This window comes from Bidens hawaiensis, unplaced genomic scaffold (assembly GCF_021521415.1).
Source record: "Bidens hawaiensis isolate Kalapana, Puna unplaced genomic scaffold, B.hawaiensis_p1.1 tig00016006_1, whole genome shotgun sequence".
NCBI lineage: Eukaryota > Viridiplantae > Streptophyta > Magnoliopsida > Asterales > Asteraceae > Bidens > Bidens hawaiensis.
This window is the reverse complement of record NW_027492444.1, coordinates 393,807-409,222: the sequence shown is the minus strand read 5'-3', so window position 1 is coordinate 409,222 and position 15,416 is coordinate 393,807. Positions and strand designations below refer to the sequence as shown.

Genomic DNA, 15,416 nt, shown 5'->3' with positions numbered 1-15,416 from the left:
TTTCGGTGTTATTCGGGCCAATATCAACTAACTGCCACAAGGGGCGCAACACGGGTCGCCTTGTTGCACCTTTAAACGGTGTCGGTGGCAACCAGCTAATTCTATTGTTGTCAATTTGATTGACATCTTTATTAACCATCACATTACTATTTACTATTTTGTTGCTTATATTTACCAGTTGCATGCCCACTTAAGGTAGCATCCCTCAATCCTTGAGTAACTTTCTGTTGCATATCCATAGCATTAAGTGAAGACGATGTCCCACCACGAATCAATGTGGTATCCTGAACATAATATGGAACCAATTGCAAATCCGAATCAGAAGGGGAGATATTGAATACCTCATCAACAATGGTTTCATGATCTGACTTGGCAATTACATTGATAGAACTAGCAAGGAATTGAGTAAGCATTGCTGTAGTGAAATCATCCTAGGTGAGGAAGTCGGAACTCCGATGCCAACCATTGAACCACCAGAATAGTTCATCATCAAAGGATCCAATGACATACGCAAAATGCTCGTCGCCATAGATCGCGTAAAAGAGAATATCGTTCAGCTTGAGAGATCCATAGAGCAGAATTAGATCCAATAAAACTAGGTAATAGTGGATGTTCCCACAAGAGTTCTTCCATAGCCATGCAGGCTAAGGATCAAAGCACCAATTGATACGGTTTACTCGAGACAACTGCAAATCTCCCAAGAATACAAGGTAAAGAAGAAAGAAAACCAAATAATTATTCTCTGATTATTATTAAAAAGTTCAACAGTATTTAAAGAAAACAAGAAAAATAGGAAACATAATCAAACTAGGAAACAAATTCATAATTAAAATAAAATAACTTGCATATCAAGAAATAAGATTCTTGAAATATTTGAAGAAGATCCATCTAAGTCTTTTTAATCTTCATGCAGCTTACGGGTCCCTCTTTTAGATCGGGCCCTTTGTGATATTTGGATCGTATCATGTTTCAACTGTGGCAGTGTGCGTCAGTTGACTAGAGAATGCAATGACTCAATATTTATGCATGTATTCAGATCATATGGTAGATTTAATAGGGTAATGCAATCTTTAAATGATTTGAATTCAACTACATGAACTATGGCTTCATTGCAATCAAACTCCCGGTTTTCAAGCATTAAAGTATGAAAATATTGATCTACGTGTGTTTCCTTTTGTCACGAGATTCTCAATTCTACTCGAACCAACTCCCTCTCCATTCCTTGTATCAACTTGTTGTGTACCCAAACCTTCGAAAGTAATTATTTAGATAAACTGTTTTGTAATCATCATAAGACTTTTCCTTTGATGGTATAATCTCTTTAATTTTGTAATAAGCAAGGTAGTGACTACATTGAAAACGAAGGCAAGCGGGCAACAAGCTGTGCCGCTACCTCTTTTTGAATTGTAAAACCCAATCTTTTAATTTCTTTTTGTCATCCTGGTTTTTAACATTTTCTTGGGTTTGACTGTGTGTTTGTTCAAAAATTAAAGAACTAGGGCATGTATTTCCTATTTTAACAACATATGCTTGTAAGATCAACTCAACTTAATTATTAGAAGTTTAGAACTTCAAATGTATATCTATTCAACTATGGGAGTGTAAAACACACTTGGTGCCCGAATAGTATATCTCTCTCTCTGTTTTTTAAATCAAATGCATCATGTATCCGTGAAGTAACACTATGCCCATTTATTCCTTTGCAAATTAACAAGACTTTTGCTGCCCCTTCTTTTCGTCTGTGATTGATCACTCATGTTAACAACCAAAACGTGTGTATAACTATTGTGATTGATATTCTTGGTTTCCTTACGCCCAAAGCCGTGAAGCTATTTATTTGTGTTCAACTGGTCATGAATAATAATGTTACAACTCCTGCATGCATCTATGAATATAATTTTTAAACGACTTAGCTTTGGTATTCAAAAACAGCTAGTAGTGTAGTTTGTTGCGTGCTTGCCTTCTATTCCGACGTGAACATGACTATTAAATGAATGCTATAAAATGTATAAAATTCCAAAGCTTCCAATATCAATTGTTTTCCATCCTTTTATCCTAAAAAGACGTACACAACATACAAAATAAACAAAAACATCAAATATACAATTTTATTCCCACAAAATAATTCTTCAAACAATCGTTACAAAGAAATTAAAATGCTTTCTCCCATTCAGAGAGTTCAAACAGTAGTCCAAAGCAAACAAACACACACGAAACGGCACGACATGACATGATACATAATTGTTTGTTTAACTTTAACCACATACGAAGTCCTTTGGAACTTGCTTGCTACAAACATTTAGAAGCAAACTGAGAGACAATGGAACATTCAGATCAATTCCAAGAATGTTAGCCTTAACTGCCGTACAAAGGCATACAGCTGCATCGAGGTCAACAAGGCCTTCGAGAAGGCTACAACATGGCTTAACTGGTGGGTCTCCAACGACTAGATTAAGTAAGTTTCCAAGCACATTGGCGCATACACCTAGTTTAAGGGCGTCCCTAGGACAGGTTCCAGTGGATGGTGGAATTGGTATCGGGGGTAGGGCGTGGACGGGTACCACTGGCTAGTGCAAAAAGCAATAGGTTGAGTGCAAGAAAGAGAGCTAGTGGGGTATTGGTCTTTGAAGCCATCTCTTCGTGATGTGGGAGTTTATCACAAAGTTGTAGTGGTTTAATATAGGAGATTTGAGGAGTATTAATTTATAGGAGAAAGTAAAGAGGTAGGTAAATAGTATTCTATTGCTGATTGCTCTCATGTGATGCATCTAAATACAAAATTACCAAAATTCTTTAAGAATCTCATTCTTTGCTCTTATTAAACCAAAAATCTATGTTCTTATTAAGCCAACAAACTAAAAGTTTATATTATAGTATTCTATTGCGCTAATCTAATATATGGCATGTTAACTAAACATGATGTCAAAATTAGACCCATTTTCGTACCTTTTAACCTTCTATGCATGTACATTTGTCCATGTATCACCAATTTGACACTGAGTACTAACTTCGCAAAACCATTCATCCTAACTTCATAAAACTATACATCTAAGTCCTAACGCCACAAAACTTCATATCCTAACAACCTAACATCCTACCAATATAGCATAAAACACCACAAGATGTTTTGGTTCTTGCAAAGGCGTGTCTTTTAATCAATTGGTAAGGTTTTTCTTTCATTAACTACGTACTCTCTGTGTAATGCAACTTGTAAACCCAATTGCTAATAGCATATAAATTGTTTAACCCCATTTGCTAACAGCCTAACAAAATCTTCCTAACAGCTTAATAAATTCTTTAAACGATGTGCTAACATTAGCCTAACAACATAACAAAATAGTACAATCTACATTACATGAACATTAGCCTAACAACCAAACATCCATCGTCCATACGAAATTATAAACGCGACACAAACAAAACAATGTTGTAGCTTTATCATGGATTTTTCCAGTGACGAATAACGAGTCGCTTTCTAAAAGTATAGTTAAAATAAATAAATAGCCAAACAACGAAAAAACATAACTGAGATCTAAAATAAACAATTTTGTACCTTTATCGAGGAGTTTCGTAGTGATTACTCGAGAGAGAGCTGTGACGGTTTGGTTTGAAGTGGGTGGTGTAGGTAGATGCGAGGAGACGAGTGTGCGATGAAATAATTTGAGCCAAACCCAGTTGAGCTAATAAGTAAGCCCCCCTTGGCTTGGGTTCGACTCGTTAACAAACCATGTTGGCTAGGCTCGGCTTAATTTAAAATCGAGCCACATCGAATGAACTACTTTCGAGCAAGCTTCGAGCGATCTCAAGCCCAGAGCTTTTCGACAGCTCTACATACAAGAATCAGATTATATGAACTTTCTTAAAAAGTTGTGTATTTATCTTTTTAATACTTTAATATCATGTAAATTGTATATATATGTTAAATAAAAAACATTAAATATTATCATCTTTCAATATTGCAAGTAAAATAAATCTTTTAATTGTAATAAACTCATACATTCAACCAGAAAGGCTAGCAAGCCCCGGTAAAGATTGTACAACCTTTGAAGGAGAAGAAAGTTTTTGAGGAGAGAAAACGATGCCTTTAAAAAGACAAGTTGGATTCACCGGGATCGCGTGTGACTACAGCAAAAGAGTATGGGGGTTGTTTTGCTTTGGGACTCAAACTTAGCTCTCTTGGCAAGGTGGTAGTCGCCGTTAGTTATGGAGAGGAGGAGTCCACGTGCCATAGCGTGGTGGCACATCTCCTCGCCGTTTGTAAGAGAGGACAGGACACTACTTAGTCCGACACAAAAGTCTTAAATGTTGTGCGAAATCAGACACACCTACAAATCTACAATCCAATAATCTTTTTTTTTTGGAACGACAAACAAAAGTATATAATTAAACACAAACAACATAAACTAGCAAGATGCTAGAAACGCCAGGTCCAATAATACATTAAGACAACATAACCACATCACCTAATACCTTTACCCATCAGATACGCCCTTTCATTTTATATTAAATTAAACGCACTCCATCTTTCCCATGTCAAACCCGGCCGCTTGTTAGATTTGTAATCCAATAATCTCCATGGAGGTAACCCCTCTCAAGTGATTAAAAACCAAAAAGTAACACCACTTCTAATAAAACTCGTATTTAAGATTGTTCTCTATATCCGTTCCTATTAAATCTTACTTCTTGTTTGTCTTATTGAAAAAAAAAAACTGTTTTAACTGTGATTCAGTTTAATAAACTTGTTAGCACTTTATTCTGATGTCTTGTGGGAATTTGCCTTTCCTAGTATTTACTTACTAAATTTTATATTTAATAGAATTAGTTTACCTTCAAAAGAATTGTTAATTTTAATTATACATTAGCTTAATAATTTGACAATTGACCGGTGGATAAAATTTTGATTTAAATGAATGTTTTTGCAAATGTGAACAAATTACTAAAATTAGACAAAAGCTCTTGCAACACCAACTTTCTAAGGGAAAGGTTCCAAATTTATCGATGGCTCTAAGTGACTAGGTTCCGCATAGCTTGGAACTCATCTGTCCACCGTAATTTCGTAATTAATTTTTGTTCATGTTTGAGTGTTCTTGCATGAAGTGTATACGTAAAAATAAGGGCTCACATTGAATCCGTACACGCATGCATATTCTCGACCTTGTCTGTCTTTAATTTCCGGAGCGATTGACGATTGACGATAAAATATGCCGCCACAAAATGCCTCGCAGGATACGATTATTTGCTATGCTCCGTTGATGATTACGACCCAAGGAATATGGCAAGGAGATAATCCGCTGAAGTACTCGTTCCCTCTTTTCCTTTTGCAACTAATTCTCGTCATTGTTACCACTCGTGTGCTCGTTTTCCTCTTGAAACCCTTTCGCCAGCCTCGTGTTATTTCTGAGATCCTTGTAAGTCTTGTTGTATTTGTGTTGTCTCATTTTGTTTCTAGTAATCATGAGATTTCATCAAGACAATAGAGAAAGTGTGAATTTTTAGGCAAAGCTTATTAATAATCTTCATTAATGAAAATTGTTTCTAAATTATGGTACAAGTTATATTCTTTGAAAGAAAAAGGTATGTAAACAAATTTTGGCTAGTAATTAATTACACATATATGATATATCATGCGTTATATGGTTTGTATGCGTCCATTTGATGATCATGTGGTTGCCCAAACCCCATTCAATTCATTGTTATGTTGATTACTTGCATAATTACCTACTTGCATAGCAGAGGGAAGGACTTTGGACCAGACATGACATGCTTTTATGAAAGTCGCAGGGGTAGCGACTTTGATGAATCTCTACAATCGTGCATGTTGTTACGACAAACAACACCCTCATGACTATCATGAAAGCTTGTCATTTATGGTTCAAACTGACTCTACGTGAGTTACCTACTTTTACAAATATAATTAACAGAACAACATGAAATTAATTGATTTTGCCAAAAGATCCAAATAACTTTACATAATTAACTTTTATAATAGTAAATAAATGTCTTAAAACAATGTATGTTACACTTATTTCATGATTTCTTGCTAACTTAGTGCAATTATATATATAAATTACACGCAGGGTGGAGTAATATTGGGTCCGTCGGTGTTGGGACGAAGCGATCTCTTTACGAATGCAGTATTCCCATTAAATAGAGTTACGGTTCTTGAAACAATGGCGAACATCGGCCTTCTCTACTTCCTGTTCTTAGTCGGAGTAGAAATGGACATTGCGGTGATCCGCCACACAGGAAGAAAAGCAATATTCATCGCCTTCGCGGGCATGATTCTGCCTTTCCTCATTGATATCTCTTTCTCCTACCTACTACATGAAAGAACACAAGGAGTCAAACAAGGGACCTTTATATTATTCCTTGGAGTAGCTCTTTCCGTGACCGCATTCCCAGTGCTTGCACGAGTCCTAGCCGAGCTCAAATTACTTAACACGGATATTGGCCGGATCGCGATGTCATCAGCCCTCGTTAACGATATGTGTGCATGGATTCTACTAGCCTTAGCCATCGCATTAGCCGAAAATGAAAATATTAATTTAGCTACTCTATGGGTGGTTTTATCTAGTGCGGGGTTTATTATGTTTTGCATTTATGTTGTTCGTCCAATGGTTTCTTGGATTATTCAAAAGACCCCAGAGGGTGAACCTGTTAGTGATTTCTATATTGGTGTGATCTTAACCGGAGTTATGATCTCCGGGTTCATAACCGATGCTATCGGTACACACTCGGTGTTTGGTGCATTTATATTTGGGTTGGTGATCCCTAATGGACCTTTAGGGGTTACACTTATTGAAAGATTGGAGGATTTTGTTTCGGGTCTTTTGTTACCACTTTTTTCGCGATTAGTGGTCTTAAAACCGAAATAGGCGCTATTGATGGTGTGGACACGTGGGGCATATTAGCTCTTGTGATAATACTAGCGTGTGCCGGGAAAGTGGCCGGGACTTTACTCGTTGCTCTGCTCTACCAGATTCCGTTCTACGATGGGATTACGCTTGGTTTCCTCATGAACACCAAAGGCCTTGTTGAGATGATTGTTCTCAATGTTGGTAAGGATCAAAAGGTAAGTTCATCTTACATGGCATAATTTTTTTTAGGTATATTGGTTTTTATTAATCCCAACTATTGCCTTTTGGTCACTACCGGTCCTAACTAATGAATTGGCTACTAACGGTCATAACTTTTAACGTATTTGTTTCTAATGGTCCGTGACTAACAGAATTCTAACATCGTTAGTTTCAGGTCGTCAGAAAAACGTTTTTGGCCTGAAAAGTCAGATTTGTTGCCAGAAAACACCACCTAAACATCGCAACTACCACCAATGGACTCACTGCCAACCAACTACCACCACTTGAGCACCATCAACCGATTCCGACGATGGTTCTAGGGTTTTCGGCGACCTTAATAGTTGGGGCTTTTACTATAAAAATGTTCCTAAAGGTCTGGTACAAAGTTACCAAGATGTTTTGGACGAAAATGTTGAGTTTTCGAGAAAAAAAATTAAGGTTTCCGGCCAAAGACGTTTTTCTGGCAACATGAAACTAACGACGTTAGGATTCTGTTAGTCGCAGACAGTTAGGAACAAATGCGTTAAAAGTTGGGACCGTTAGCAGCCAATTCGTTAGTTGGGACCGGTAGTGACCAAAAGACGATAGTTAGGATTAATAAAAACTAATATACCTAATTTTTATCACTCAATTAAGACTAGCATGGTGAAATTTTGTTCTAGCATAGCTTGTTATTTGTTTGCGTTCTATTTCAATGCAAAAGAATATATATGAAATATAGTATAATATATCTCATCTACATTCTGTAACCTTGGATGTGTAGGTATTGGATGACAAATCTTTTGCAATCATGGTGGTGGTCGCATTGGTGATGACCGCGATAATTACTCCCGCGGTGACCGTGCTCTATAAACCCGCAAGAAGATTTGCACCTTATAAAGGTAGAACAATCCTAAAATCCAATCCGGATGGCGCTTTAAGAACCCTAGTTTGTATCCACAAGCCACGAAACGTGCCCACAATCATCAACCTTCTTGAAGCCTCAAATCCAACAAAGAAGTCTCCACTTTCGATCTATGTACTTCATTTAGTCGAGCTAACGGGGCGAGCCTCCGCGATGCTAATTGTCCACAACAGCCGGAGGACTGGACGCCCAGCAGCCAACCGAACACAAGCCCAATCGGACCACATCATGAATGCATTTGAAACCTTCGAGCAAAACGCGGGAAATGTATCGGTTCAACCACTCACCGCCATATCCCCATACTCGACCATGCACGAGGATATTTGTAGCGTTGCAGAGTACAAACGCGTAGCATTTATTATCCTCCCGTTTCACAAACAGCAAACCGTGGACGGGGGAATGGAAGCCACTAACCCTGCTTTTCGGGTTATTAACCAAAATGTTTTAACAAACGCTCCTTGCTCGGTCGGTATCCTGGTTGACCGTGGTCTCAGCGCGGCAACCAGGATAGCTGGAAACCAAATAGCACACCACATTGCTGTGGTGTTCATTGGTGGACCAGATGACCGGGAAGCTTTAGCGTTTGCATGGCATATGTCTGGCTATCCCGGGAACACTCTAACCGTAATGCGGTTTGTTCTCGGGACCGAAAACCCTGACCAAGCAAGTAGCTCGAATGGAATCGAGAACGACCCTAGGGTTTTGAAAGTGATCACTGATAGCGATCGAGATAAGCAAGAAGATGATGCGTTTATAAACCCGTTTAGAGCAAGGATATCAAATGAAGATTGTATTAGTTACAATGAAACAGCAGTGAGCAATGCTGAGCAAACTGTGGCAGCTATTCGATCAGTCGATACAGCACATGATTTGTTTATTGTAGGGAGAGGGCAAGGAGTTGTGTCACCGTTGACCGCTGGATTGACCGACTGGAGTGAGTGTCCTGAGCTAGGAACAATCGGTGACTTATTAGCATCATCGGATTTTGCTACCACGGTGTCCGTACTAGTGATTCAACACTATGCCGGTTCAGATGTAGAAGACTTCACCATATCACCGGGCAGTAACCAGGGAACGTTCATGAACCGTACCCCGAATACAAACCGACGGTCTCCCAGAGGCTCATCTATGAATGATACATAACATTGAAGATTTATATTTATGTGTATTCTGTTGTGAATTAAGTAGGGTAAATAAAATGTTTTTGTTCTTAGGGTTGTTATCTAATGTTATACTTTTTATTTATACTTTAAAGTGGTGTTTAGTATTAGAAAATGAGGAGGAGAAAAAGGATATTTTTGAAAGGCTAATTAAGGAAGTCAAATGTGTCGGATGTTAAGAGTCTTAGAGATAACGTATGTAGCACAGTTTACTTTTTAACTGGTTTAAAGATCATAGTAACAATTACATCGAAACAGAAGGTAAACGGGCATTAATCAAGACAAAATGAAAGAAATTGACACAATAAATGTTTTTTTGATTAATATTGAATAAGGATTGCATAAAAAAACGAAACTAAAATAGGTCTCTTATATAGAGATGATAACGTCTACTCGTCTAATATTGATCGAGGTCCAAGTCTCGGTCAAAGATAAGTTTAAAAGCGTTTTTCTAGATACCTTAACGAATAGGGTCACCAGGGTTTCGAATTTAAGGAAATTAGTGGTCATTGTTCTATGTTTAACTTATTTGTTAAAGAAACAATTATGAAGTTTGCTATGATCTTAATCTTGTTCAAATAAATGATTTGTTTAATATAAATATAATTGTGTGGTAAAGTTGTAAATAATAACTAATAAAAAAATCATGCATTCGGTTTTATTTTTAGATGCTAGTTGTATAACCAATTCAAATTATTTTTTAAAAGATTACATAGACATAATTATAATCAATTCATAAAAAAGGGATGATAACCGACATAAAATCCGACCGTGTTGACTAAAATGGTATTAATAACCAATTAAGAATATATGTTTTCTAGAACACTATCAAACTTGTCATTTCATATAAAAATCCAATATCAAATTAAGAGAACTTAGTTTTTGACACTTCTTAATCTATTTGGCATGTATTTAACTTTCTGATGATACAGTTTTCTCTATGTATTAAAGTGTAGTTAAAAGTAAGTAAAACAAAAATTAAAATTATCTTCAAACAGGCCTTTTCTTTTACCTTCTCTATCATAAGCTAAAAGATATAAGCTATTTATCTAACTTTTAAAACAAATTAATGTTGAAAGCTTAAGAAAAAATTCTAAAAACCTTTTAAAAAAACGTACAATAAGGTAGTCGATCACTAAAAATATTAGTATTAAAATTTCAAATCAAAGTTCTAGATATCGCTTTCCAAATGCATTCCCAAATACCCCCTTACGACTTACAAGCTTGTAGCATTTATTTCATAAATATCATCAAATTACATAGAGAGTATATAAACTATAATCTTGAATCATATGGCAATGATTCTTTACAAGTATCGATCATAAACACATATATAGATATATTCCACACACACCAAGTAAAGTTTCAACCTTTAACGATCCTAGAAGATAAATCTAGGCACATTGGAAGCCGGAGGGAACCTTCTTGCCACAGTAGTTAAGCAACAAGCTCAAAGAGACGGGTACATTTAGGTGTGTTCCCAAGACATTAGCTTTGATTGCGGTGCAAAGGCAGACGGCAGCCTCAAGATCTGCGAGTCCCTCAATGAGGGTGCAACATGGTGTCTTTGGTGGGGTTCCAACCACTAGGTGGATAAGGTCATTGAGCAACTTAGCACATACACCTAACTTGAGTGTGTCTTTTGGGCAAGTGGCTTTAGGTGGGCTTGAAGGTGTAGTTGGAGGCTTTGGTGTTGAAGGGACTTTGGGTGGGCTTGAAGGTGTAGTTGGAGCCTTTGGTGTTGAAGGGACTTTGGGTGGGCTTGAAGGTGTAGTTGGAGGCTTTGGTGTTGAGGGGACTTTGGGCGGGTTGGAAGGTGTAGTTGGAGGCTTTGGTGATGGAGGGCATGGTGACGGTGGTGGTGGTGGGCAGGCTTGTGGGGTATAAGTGGATGTTACAAGATTGAAGAAGAGTAAGTTGAAGGTAAGGAACAAGGCTGGTTTTGCTAATGCCCTTGAAGCCATTTGTAAGTGCTTCTAGCTTTAGCTAGTTACAAAGTGTGGTTGTTGGTAGTTTGTTTTGTGTGAAGATGGACAAGGTGCATGGGTATTTATAGATGAAATTGTCAATGATTTCCTCAATTATTGATTAGTGTAATTAACTCGCTTTCTTTATCTCTGTATCTTTTTTCTTTAACAACAACAAACTAACATAATTCTAATACTCCTAAAAATAAGTCTAAGCCTGCATTTTGCACGGAATTTGAACCATCCACCTCTAGGATAGAGGGGACCTTTCTTTAATTATTGCATTTAATCTCACCAATTGAACTATATATATATATATATATATATATCAATATATATCAAGAATAAGTAAAATTCCTCTTATTACCTAGCAAAATTCATCAGTGTCAATTGGTTTTTCTAATTTCGATTCAAAAAGGGGTAGCGGCGCAGCTTGTTGCCCGTTTGCCTTCTGTTTCGATGTAATCCAAAAGACATGATAATGAAGGTGATCAGGTGGTCCTTTTTTTAAAAAAAATTTCTTTATCAGAACATTAAGTTGGTTATAAGATTTAACCTTTAATCATGCACGTTTGGATAGATACATAGATAAATAGAACTATTTCAAGTTTAATTAAGTTAATCTTATTCATGCGTAAACACAATATAGAGTTTTATGATCATTAATCGGGTCAGCCTTGTATATATAAGAAATGGTGGTCGTTTTAGGCACCAAAGTTACGGGGCCTAAAATTTGTTTAGGGTTTTGGCATGTTATACATAATTATATGGATGACGATTAGAATATGGAAAACCCAATGAATTTATATAGAAATTTTTGCCAATTAAAATCCACATCTTGGCATGTTATAAGTACGTCAATTTGGAACCTTTGTTGTGTGTGTGTGTTTTTTCTTGAAATGATGGTAGATGTTGTGTATCTATAGAGGAAAGTGAAAGGGATGCCTTTGTGGGTCTTGCCCACCACATTCTAATTATTAGAATTTTTCACTTGGGTGTTATGTTGTTATGTACTTCTACTGTATTCTACCTCTCTTTGTTGCATCTCTTTTGTTAAGATCATGTATCCGGCAACCTTGGGTTTAAATTTAATGGCAGACATTGTTGCTTCTTTGAATGACCATTTAGGTTAATAATTAACGTGTTTAACATGTTTTGATTAATGTTACACATTAAAGTGTTTTAACATATTATTGCTGGAGTTGTTTTACTATTTTCAAGTATGCCTCAAATATTCCTAAATTCCCATTCTGCATGTCGCGACTTCTTCGGTAACCAAAGAAGATAGTGCAACAAGTTCGAGCTCAATCCTTGATGCTAATCTTGTCATGGTAGAATCTTTGAATATCATCATCCCTGATGTTTTATATGTATTTCATTCTGGAGATGGGTTTGTTGATTTGAATTAATCTACATGTGAAAATTTGAATCTAAATCACCTAGATAAACGTGTTTGACATTTTGCCATACTATTTTGCATATTTTTAACGGCCATTAGAATTACTAATGAGCCACTGGCCTACTTAATAATCTTCATACCATCCTTATGAAGAAACCTATCATATATGAGAAACCACCTAGACCAACCTAGAATTCTTTTTTTTTGTCACATATGAGATTTGAACCAAGACCTCTAATTTCCTTTTTAAATTAAACTTTTGGGTTGTATATGGTTAAGAGTTTGAGTTTGAGAACATAAAGCATGGCCAGCCCTAGGGGGCTGGGTGGTCGACGGCCCCCGGACTGACACCACTATAGGCTCGAATTTTTTTTTTTAAATTTATATGTATTTTTATGAAAAACAATATGCATGTTTAATTATTAAACTCAATTATATAACAACTTGCTTGGTTTGGTGACAAAAAGGTTTCTAGTCTCATTTGAGATATATTTAAGCCTATTTTTATACAAAAGTTTTTTACACAACTCAAATCATAACCAATTAAGCTAAAAATTAAATTGTTTTAACCCAACAAAATACGATTTTTACTTAATGCTCAAAATATTTTTCACTTTTGGTCAAAATATTTTAACAATTATCGAAAATGGCCCTGATATAAAGTATTTGAGTTTAAATGCGATTACGTTGAATATGTATGGTAACTTTGTATGCCCCATTTCAAGTTTGATAGCATGTCAGGTGATTTTATTCTAATATTAAATGCTACTAAGCCCGAATATGGGTCGGAATCAAGACAGATTAACCTAGAACATGGTCGATTTTTAAATAGGCCCGAATTTCAATTTAATAGTACAATAAAATATATCCGACTATAAAAAAATTTCTTCCTAAATTCTGAGACTGAGAAACAAAGGTGTAAAGTCTAATTTTGTTCTCTCATTGTAAACCTAAAACCACAGAAAAATATATGAAGGAAAACAATGTGAGCAAATTAAGAGGATAACAAAGAACACTATAGGACGCCATGTGGGCAGCTTGTACATGTTAGGCAAAACATGGCTAATGTAAGCGCAAGCTGTCAGATAAGCCTGAGCCTGTTGCATGGTTTGCAATTTTCATCTGCTGACTTGATTTCTCAGTCTCAATTAATTATAAGGAAAATTTGATTTTAATAATCTAAAGCCTAAACTATTAACTATTGGTCGATAATAATTCATACTTTCACTTTGAACAAAGATAATCCTAACTTTCACTTTTGTGGCAAATAGCAATCTAGGTAGTATAATCGTCATAGACTAATTTAGATTCAATTTACATTAGATTTATACTCGATTTCGGTACAAATTAAGTTTCGCCATTTCCTTCGTAATCATTAATCGATATAAATCGAGTGAAAATAAAGTGTAAATTCATGATGATTATGCTACCAGCAGTACTATTGTAAAAATCTCGAATAGGCGCCGATTAATCATCGATTAATCGCTAGTCCCCGCTTCACTGATTAATTTTGGGCTAATCGGTCAATGGTCAAATCTAGGGGTGTTCATGGTTCGGTTTGAAACCGTGAAACCGCCCAAACCGGCCATTGGTTCGGTTTCACAGTTGGTTTTTTTTTTAAGTTTCGGTCGGTCGGTTTAAAAAATTTCAAACCGTAACGAACGGTTTGGTTTACGGTTTGTACCAAAAACCAACCGTATAGAACCGGACCGGACCGTATAATTTAATTATATATATATAATATATATATATATATATATTACATTATATATATCAAAATTTGTGGTAAATACAGTGGTAATTGGTAATATACATATTAGCTGAATAGTAACTGAAAATGGGCTGAGCCCAAATCCCACAGGCAGTGAAATGGTGAAAACTTTGTTTTGATGTATTTGGATGCTAAGTCCATTAATTATTTTTTTCAGAAAGTTATCTTATGTATTATGCTAGTTATCTTAATGTATTTTTATGTTTTTTGGAATTCGTGCTTAAATGTGACTGAATAAATTGTATTTAAATACGTTAAACTTTGCAACTTATTCACAACCTAATAGGGCCAAACCGTGAAACCAAACCGTAATTAGCGGTTTGGTTCGGTTCGGTTTAAGAGTTCAACGGTTTGGTTTTGGTTTACAAGAATCAAAAAACGTTACTAACGGTTTGGTTACAGTTTAACCCAAAAACCGTGAAATCCGGACCGTGAACACCCCTAGTCAAATCTGGCCAAAATAGGCGGTTTCCAGCGAGATTCCGACCAAAATCTACCTTTTTCGGCGAGTTCCGACCAAAATCTGCGGCTTTCGGCGAGATTCAGACCAAATTCAGCAGCGAGATTCCATAAAAAACCGGCGGTTTCCAGCAGGGCCGGCCCATGGGTGTGGCTGGGTGGTCGACAGCCAAAGGCCCGACGCCCTGCTAGGCCCGAAATTTTTTTTTTTTTTGAAAAAATTATATGTATTTTTATTAAAAACAATATGTATATTTAATGTTTAAACACAATTACATAACCATTGCTTGATCTTGTGGCAAACGGGTAATACTTACAATCAAGAGGTTGTGGGTTCTACCCTCACTTGAGACATGTTAATCCTTTTTTATACAAAAGTTTTTTTACTTAAGGCCCAAAAAGATTTTTGCCTTCGGCCCAAAAGTTTTTTTGCTTTCTCGGAGCCGGCCCTGGTTTCCAGCGAGATTCCAACCAATTTCCGACCAAAATGTGTTTATGTATGTATAAAACTGAAAATTACATATAAAAATGTGTGTCTTTATATATAAAATTGTAAAATTATGCATTAAAGTCTGATCTTATTAATCGCTAGTCCACATCCCACCGACTAGCGATTTTTACACTAGCTACCAGCATTGCTTTTGGCACAAACATGAAAGTTAGGATAATCATTAGTCAAA

At 36.3% G+C, this 15,416-nt stretch overlaps 2 protein-coding genes and 1 pseudogene across 2 annotated transcripts; 1 reads left to right on the top strand and 2 right to left on the bottom strand.

The window, feature by feature from the left end:
• Positions 1 to 2,255: 2,255 nt before the first annotated feature.
• Positions 2,256 to 2,671, bottom strand: LOC143550336 (putative lipid-binding protein AIR1). Its single transcript, XM_077041003.1, has 2 exons — positions 2,562 to 2,671; positions 2,256 to 2,524 (listed from the first exon to the last, which is right to left on the bottom strand). Exons 1-2 carry the CDS (start codon positions 2,632 to 2,634, stop codon positions 2,256 to 2,258), a joined length of 342 nt encoding a protein of 113 aa, XP_076897118.1. The 5' UTR covers positions 2,635 to 2,671.
• A 2,530-nt stretch (positions 2,672 to 5,201) lies between these two features.
• LOC143550335 (cation/H(+) antiporter 15 pseudogene) lies at positions 5,202 to 9,123 on the top strand (annotated as a pseudogene).
• Positions 9,124 to 10,444: 1,321 nt separating this feature from the next.
• LOC143550323 (uncharacterized) lies at positions 10,445 to 11,159 on the bottom strand. Its single transcript, XM_077040994.1, has one exon. The coding sequence runs from the start codon at positions 11,102 to 11,104 to the stop codon at positions 10,535 to 10,537; it is 570 nt and encodes a 189-aa protein (XP_076897109.1). The 5' UTR covers positions 11,105 to 11,159; the 3' UTR covers positions 10,445 to 10,534.
• Between the last annotated feature and the right edge of the window lie 4,257 nt (positions 11,160 to 15,416).